Source organism: Corapipo altera, unplaced genomic scaffold (genome assembly GCF_003945725.1).
Source record: "Corapipo altera isolate COAL_440 unplaced genomic scaffold, ASM394572v1 61, whole genome shotgun sequence".
In the NCBI taxonomy this organism is placed as follows: Eukaryota; Metazoa; Chordata; class Aves; order Passeriformes; family Pipridae; genus Corapipo; species Corapipo altera.
In genome coordinates this window covers 8,210,064-8,217,480 of record NW_020884910.1, presented here as the reverse complement: position 1 = coordinate 8,217,480, position 7,417 = coordinate 8,210,064, and the positions used below count along the sequence as shown (strand labels likewise).

Sequence of the window (7,417 nt, the reverse complement as noted above, 5' to 3'; positions counted from 1 at the left end):
ACTGCCTCTGTCCTCCTTATCGCGGCCTAGGGAAGTTCCCAGAGAAATAGTGCACAAAGTAGGGGTGCCTGAAAGTCTTTATTAATTTTTCATGGTGTTTGTATGTCCAGACCCAAAAGAGAGAAAAGGATGATGAGAAAAGGCAGGTCACATTGAGTGAGAGGGTCTCAGTTGGCGGCGATAGTGGATTGGATCCAGGAGACGTAATTGCAAACCTTGGTGTAAACTCCAGGGTAGCCTTTCTGGGCACATCCAATGCCCCAGGAAACAATGCCCTGGAGCTCTCCGTTGCAGACCACGGGACCGCCGGAATCTCCCTGTGCACACAAAGGATATGGACAGTCAGCAAATGGCATCAGCCTGAGCAATGAGTCAGAGATCCCTGAAATCCCTGACATTTCAGGAACCTCTGTCAGGCTTACTCTACACAGAAATTCTGCAAAGGTAGAATGTAGTTCTACATTTCTGATGAGCACTCTTCCCTTGATGCTAGCATGCCTGACTTGGGCTTCAGGGGCACCACAGCTAAGGATGAAGAAGCTGCCTGCTTTTACTGGATGTCGTCCTTGTCAGATGCTTAGGATATGTGTGCCCTAAACCTCTGCTGTCATTCAAAAATTCAGATGTGCCAGGGCAGGGAGTAGAGCTGATTGTGTGACATGAAGGCTTCTTTGGCTGGGAAAAGGCAGGAGAGAAGCAAATGGGAGAGGAGAGGCAGAGGATTTACCTGGCAGGAATCTTTTCCTCCCTCCAGGAATCCTACACACATCATGTTGTCTGTAATCTGACCAGGGTAGGCGTTCTGGCAGTTAGTGGCAGAGAGCACCGGAGCCTGCAGGCACTGCAGCTCATCTGGATAGTTATCTACAAGAAAACAAGGAGAGATGGCTGATGACATGGCTGAGTTCCTTTCATGGCCCAGAGAAGTTCTATTTTAACAGGCAAGTAGTCACTGGACATCCTATTCCAGCAGTTGTCCTTCTTCATCTGAACAGTAACCACAGCATGGATTCCTTCTGTTTAGATGGAACAGACTCTACCCATGGGCCCACCATTCTACACTGCAGCCACCTTAATTTCTCTGGTACCTAGAAAATCATCAGTTGGCAACTGTGGAGCCACTCTTGTGGCACATACGGTGGAAGCAGCCTGAGCCTCAGGACAACGATCCTCTCCTCTGATGCAGGTTTAGATGTCATCAGTGGATTAGATATCAGTCACTATCCACCGATGTAAGAGAGAGAAAGTGTCTAGGAGGAATTGTAGATCCACAGTCCCGGACTTTGCCCTTGTTCTCAGAGAACTGACAACTCTGTTGACAATAGTTACATTGCTAGTGCTTGGCATGGCACAGCTGAGAGCACCAGGCCACAAAATTAATGGCTCTGTGAACGTGCTGGTAAACAGTGCATGGGTGGCTTCAGTGATCCTGTGTTCATAACACAGAATGAGAGGAAGGACCTTGCAAAGGCTTGGCATCACTGCAGTCAAACGGTTACTGTCCTTCCCTGACCCATCACTCCAAAAGCCCTGTTGCACAGCACTTCTCTGTGCTTTACCCTGCCCTGTTTGGAGTTAATGGTGAGGTCTTTGAGAGTCTCCCAGGCCCCCAGGGGGCTGTACATTCCCCCAGAGTACTCACTGCCATTGCTGAGTGTGTTGCCCCAGCCGGAGATCAGGCAAGTGGTGCCGGCGGCCACACAGCTGCTGGGCAGAGCAACCGTTTGGATAGATTTGCTGAGCTGGGCTGGGGTGGCAAGCTTGATGAGCATGATGTCATTGTTCAGGGTATAGGCGCTGTAGCCAGAGTGGCGGATGACTTTAGCCGAGTTAATAAACTGCTGTGTTGATTCTGTCAGGGCCAGGTTATGTTTCCCGAGCTGCACTTGGATGCGACTGCGAAAAAGAGAAGGAACGACATGTACTTTTCTGCTACCCTTATACAGCTTGAGAGAAACCTCTCTGTCACTTGATGCCCTTGCTTCAACATCGCTGCCCCAGTAGCTCTTTTGGGTGAGTTATCTTTCTTGTCCTGCATAAGCCGAGGGAATCCACACTGAGATCTTTACCCACTGCCAGTAGGGGTGGTGGATTTCTGTAAGGTTATGTATAGATGGCAGGAATATATTGCAGTGATTTGTAGAAACATTCTGGAAAAAGGCAAACCACCATCAGCCTGACCTCATTCCTATTCCTGTTCTGCAGTGACCCTGCTTTAGGTGGATTCGTGGAACGGACAAGAAATCATAACCTCTAACTCGTTTCTCAATTATTCTGAAATTGTCATTTCAGAAAGTGCTCTGCGTTGACAGAAACATTTGCAGAAGGAAAAAACCCTTTTGGGTGTCTCAGCCCGCCTGCCTGAAGGAGCCACCCATCCCTTGGCTGTGTCAGGTCAGAAGAGGGCCACTTCCCTATTTGTATCTCATACTTCTGAATTCCTGCTAGAAGTGAGCTGGAAGACAGAAGTCAGTTGGAGAAGAACATAAATTTTTCCACTCACTATTTGTAGCAGTGAGCAGCTGACAGGACCCACTGGCTGCTGATGAGGGAACCTCCACAGAAGTGATATCCAGAATTCAGGGACACCTGATAGGGAACAGAGTTCTGTGCACAGGTGTAGCCTCCCACGATCTTGTCATCATCATCCTCAGCGATGGTGGGGAAGGCAACTGGGAGATAAGAAGTGCCACATGTCAACACCTGGCCTAAGGTACCTTGTGCACCCCACTTGTATGTTGCGCTTCTATAAAACTCAGGGTAGCAGTGGTGAGCAAGTGCAATGGACATTCACTTGCTGCACCCTCCAATAAGGTGATCAGGCTTAGTCTGGTGTCTCACAAGTCCACAACTAAAGCATGTCCAGCTACTCCCTGAGTGAACAGAAGAACATAGAAATTTGCTTGATGGATCGGAGGAAAGGTGTGTCTTCCCCAGGATCCTGTCTGCAGAAATGGTCAAGAGAGGACTGAACACAAAAGCACAAAACAAGTCCGCGGTGCCATTTCCTTGGAGCAAGCGCCCGCCTAGAGTCTGAAATTTTACAGCTGCTTTAGGGCTTCCTGGGCCAGAACTGTTATCTGTGTGTTTCTTAAGAGAGAGGGAGTCTTTTTCTTGAGCTACGGACACGTTCCTGTGTTGCTGGGTCAGGAACCCCTATGAAGGTGTTCATTCCCCATGTTTTGACACAAGCAATTGCAAACAGAAGACAGAAGTTGCAGGACTCTGCCTTGAAACTTCTGCAAGTTAAAATGAGGTGTGGCTTTCCCACAACAAGCTACCTTGCGATTTTGCTCAGAAAATCAGCTTCCTTTTACATTAAAGAAATACAAGTAAAAAATATACTCACCAGCCGCCCCAACAAAGGCGAGAAAGAGCAGGCACTTCATGGTCTTGATTCAGCCTCAAGCCCAGACAGGCTGACTGGAAGCAGGAGCTGCTAGAAATACATTTTTGGATATGGCCTTATCTCTAGTCCAAGGTTTTCTCCAGACAAAAAGTACACAGTGGAAAATCTGAAGATCCAAACGTGGGCATTAACAGGCCCTAGTAGAAAGTACAAATAATAGATCTGTTAATCATAAACCTCTCTGAAGACAGAGAGCTATTTTCAATTATTCCAGAGGGCAGCCTTCAATTTAAAAATACATTTTGCCTTTGGCAGATGCCTAGTTGTTTGTCTGCCTCATTCTTAAACTCAGCACCTGTTGAGAAGAAGTCTCAAACCCCTTTGAGATTCCTCTGTGCTGATGATGTCTTTCTTATAAATGCATATTTTCACCAGAAGCTGAATATTGTAGGTAGTGGACAGAAAGATACAATGCATTTATTTGGGGAGATGGGGGAAAGCCAACAAACCACTGGTTAACTTTGTTAAGTTTATCCCTTTCCCTGAATAGTGTCTGTGTGTTTTGCCCTATAGAAAACAGTGATTTCCTAAATAAAGTTCCTCACAAGTAATTTCCAAAGGGAGTATGACGAAAACTATTTTGTGTCATCCACCACTTCCCAAGTTATATACTTCAAGTATGGGAATGCTCACCTTTTCCCTTTCCTAATTTCTCTCTCCTAATCTCTAAGAAAATACTGACCAATATACCAAGGCCTTCTTTTTATTCATCTTTGGAGTGTTCTACAGAGGCTCATTTTTGCCACAGAAGATTTTCAGGGTCATGCTCATGTTTATGAATGTAATGTATATGAAAAATAATACTGGGAACACAAGTGCGAGCTCTTCTGAAATCCTTCTTGGGAAGGTGGAGGATTTCTGTCATGATGCAAAGTTTGTTAAAGATTAAAGCATTTGATGAAAAATCCTTTTCATTTTCTAGACAGGTGCCAACTTCATCATGTTACCTCCTGAAAGATGTGGGATACTCTCAAGAGACATTAAACAGAAACTGTATTTTTTGAGATGCTTGAATAGCAGGAGAGACTAGATAGGAATACTCTTTCTACTCCATTCCATGATCCATGTTTTGAGAGCCCTGGAGGACTGACACCCAAAGTGGCACTGTCCAGATGAAGTTTTCCTTTAGGCTAAAGCACATGTCCAAGGCCAGCGACTTTTCTAAGGGGCTGCATGGATTTTGTTGACCTTTAAACTGGTATCACTGCCTAGCTTTCTTAGAAGCATGTTTTATTTTGGGAAAGAAGTAAGGATTAGAAGCTTCCTGTGGAAAAGCAAAAGGTCCATAATAGCCCTATTTGTGGAAAGATTACCAAAGCTATCCAATGCCATCATGGTTAAGCAGAACAAGAAGAATTTCTAGTCTACAAGAATGTACAGTCTGATCTCTGTGGATTTATAATTTCTTTATCCTAAACATGCCATTGGCATTAAGACAGGCTGTAATCAGATACACTGCTAAACATTCCATATTGTAAGTTTTTTATAGGGTCTTCAAAAAAATACACTCAAGGTTGTACATCTGCTGCTGCAAATGAATCTCTTGGTTCATGCAGTGATGCTGCCACAGAAAGCTGGTGGCTTCAGGGGCACAGGAAGGAGGAGGATTGGTATATTGAGGGCAACTGTACTAGGTATTATCAATGGACAAGCAATGGCAGCTTGCATTTCTAGAACTCCATCTTCCTACTTCAAGTATTTCAGTCAGCTGTGTCAACACTGGACTCAGATAAAGGAAATCCATTTGTCCAGGCTGATGAAAGATCCTGGGAAAGAGAAACCTGGTGAGACCATGGGCTGACAGAGATAAAGCTTCCTGTGAACAGAAATCAGAGGAGCTTCTGCGGTTAGTCCTTTTACATCTTGCAGAGCTTGGTCATGAGGACACCATTGCTTCTCTCTTTTCCCAAATGTCCTGTGCCTGTGAGGCGCTTCTGGAAAGGCACAACTGAGACCTAGGAACACCAGCTCCTCAGTTGCTGGGGGACAGGAGAGTGGTGAAACTCTGTGCATCTTCTAGTCTTTACATCTGTAATTGATATTCAGAGAAAGGCTGCTGGCTTACAATGTTCCTATGCAGGAGTCTTCAAAGTAGCATGCACCCCTGCGGGTGAGCAAGACGATGCACTGAAGTGTGGGAAGGGTGCATTCAAACTTTAATGTTATCTGTATATAATTATCAACTACTAAATGTACATGTACTGGAGGTGCTTGTTTAAAAATATTTTACTGATGGGGTGCACAGTGAAACACATTTGGAGACCACTGTTCTACTACTTTCAACAAATACCTACAGATTCCTTAAATTTGGTTTCTTACATTCTTCTGTAACAGTGTCCAACAGTGTCTATTTCTGCATCGCCTTCATGTCATCGCTAATTTCTTTGCTACCCTGCAGTAATTCTGGTTTTTAATAATTTTTTGGGCTGTGAAGAAGGAAAGTTATGACTTCTTTCAGAGTGTCTAAGCTCACAACTAGGAAAGGGTACTAGATGACTGTGGCCAAAGGCACTAAGGGAACATCAAAGTAAGAAGAGAGCATGGTGCCAGGAAGAAGGTAGGAAAATCGTAAGAACAGGGTTCTCCACATGGAGCCAAATGTGGACATAAAGCATGCACCTTTGAGGCAGGAAACAGACTGTGTCCCAGGAATTTTCAGCAAATGGCTGGATCAGAAAGGAAGGGCTCTGAAAGGACATAGCAGATGGGGGAGATTAGATTTGAAAGTATTTCTTAAATCCATTTTACCCAGTACATGATCTGTAAGAGAGCAGCATGAAGAACCTTCCCTGAATGGTCTGCATACCCCAAGCTTGTGTGAACTGGGCCACTATTGGGCAATTTTACCATCTCCAAACCTAGAAGCTGCCTCTTTGCTGTAAGAATGCAGGATGGAAAGTTTGGGAAACAAAAGGAAGGCAAAGAAGAACCAGGAAAAGTGTAAAGGCGGTGAGGTTAAAAGTCAGAAGGTCTGAAAAACTTGGGAAGAAGTTTAGAAGTGGTAACCAGCAAAGCTGACACAGTGAAATAGAATGGATGAGGAAGAGGAACTTGCACCAAGCAAGCAGACACAGCTGCTTCCATTAGAAATGGAATTAGAATGGATTGGTTGGGGATGAGAGGTGGGAAAGGAGCAGCATGGGTCTGGCTGGGCAAGGGGTCTGTGATGACAAGCCTGAAGAGGAAGGATTTCTCTCAGAATTGTCTGCAAAGAGTTGGCCCTGGAGAAACTTTCTGTACTGGTAGAGGCTACTGAAAGAAACTGGCCTGTGATGCCTTAAATCCACTATGACTAAAGAGACATCTGATGCTCATAGTCACCATTGACCCAGATATAGTCCTAGTCCTGGCCATAAGCACTAAGCCTATATGTATCTCTGAAAATGGCTTGCCAGTGCCTTCCTTGTATTGCAACAGGCATTTTTCTCTATCATTTGGAACAGAAGAGCCAGCCTTTGCTTGATGGTCTGTTTCATGACGCTAGTTTCCAAATCCAGCACAGATCCCTGCTAAGCCAGTACTTACTGTTTCCAGTTTATATTAAACACCCTTCAGTAGAAATCTTTTTCTTGTTCCTTTGGTTCTCTTCCATGCAGTCAGGGTACCTCTGCCCTTTCCTCATTGTCACATCTATTCTATGATCTCTTTTTCCATTAAGGAGGAGATGAGGTTCACTGGTAGGCTGGGCTGAATATGGTGGCCTGAGAGGAGGCTACCATGGCTCCATGTCCCCTGGCCCAGCCAGTAGCAAGGCTGAGAGTGTATCCCGAGTAGACACACATATATACAAAGCATATACATGTACACAAAGCTGAACACACAGATCAACAGAGATGCACTCACCCCACCCACAAACAGAATCAGCACTAATCATCTTATCTTTCATCCCCCTCTGGCTGGGGTGTATAGTGGGAAATAAGGGTTCTAGGTAAGGATTCAGTAGCAGGAAATAGATGCATACGTATTTGTACAATGTGCAAACTTTCCATAGGTTTCCATATTTGGACA

At 45.0% G+C, this 7,417-nt stretch overlaps 1 protein-coding gene across 1 annotated transcript; it reads right to left on the bottom strand.

Moving 5' to 3' along the window:
• Positions 1–133: 133 nt before the first annotated feature.
• LOC113952024 (trypsin I-P1-like) lies at positions 134–4,726 on the bottom strand. Its single transcript, XM_027653683.1, has 5 exons — positions 3,350–4,726; positions 2,504–2,672; positions 1,643–1,896; positions 728–864; positions 134–317 (listed from the first exon to the last, which is right to left on the bottom strand). Exons 1-5 carry the CDS (start codon positions 3,387–3,389, stop codon positions 168–170), a joined length of 750 nt encoding a protein of 249 aa, XP_027509484.1. The 5' UTR covers positions 3,390–4,726; the 3' UTR covers positions 134–167.
• Between the last annotated feature and the right edge of the window lie 2,691 nt (positions 4,727–7,417).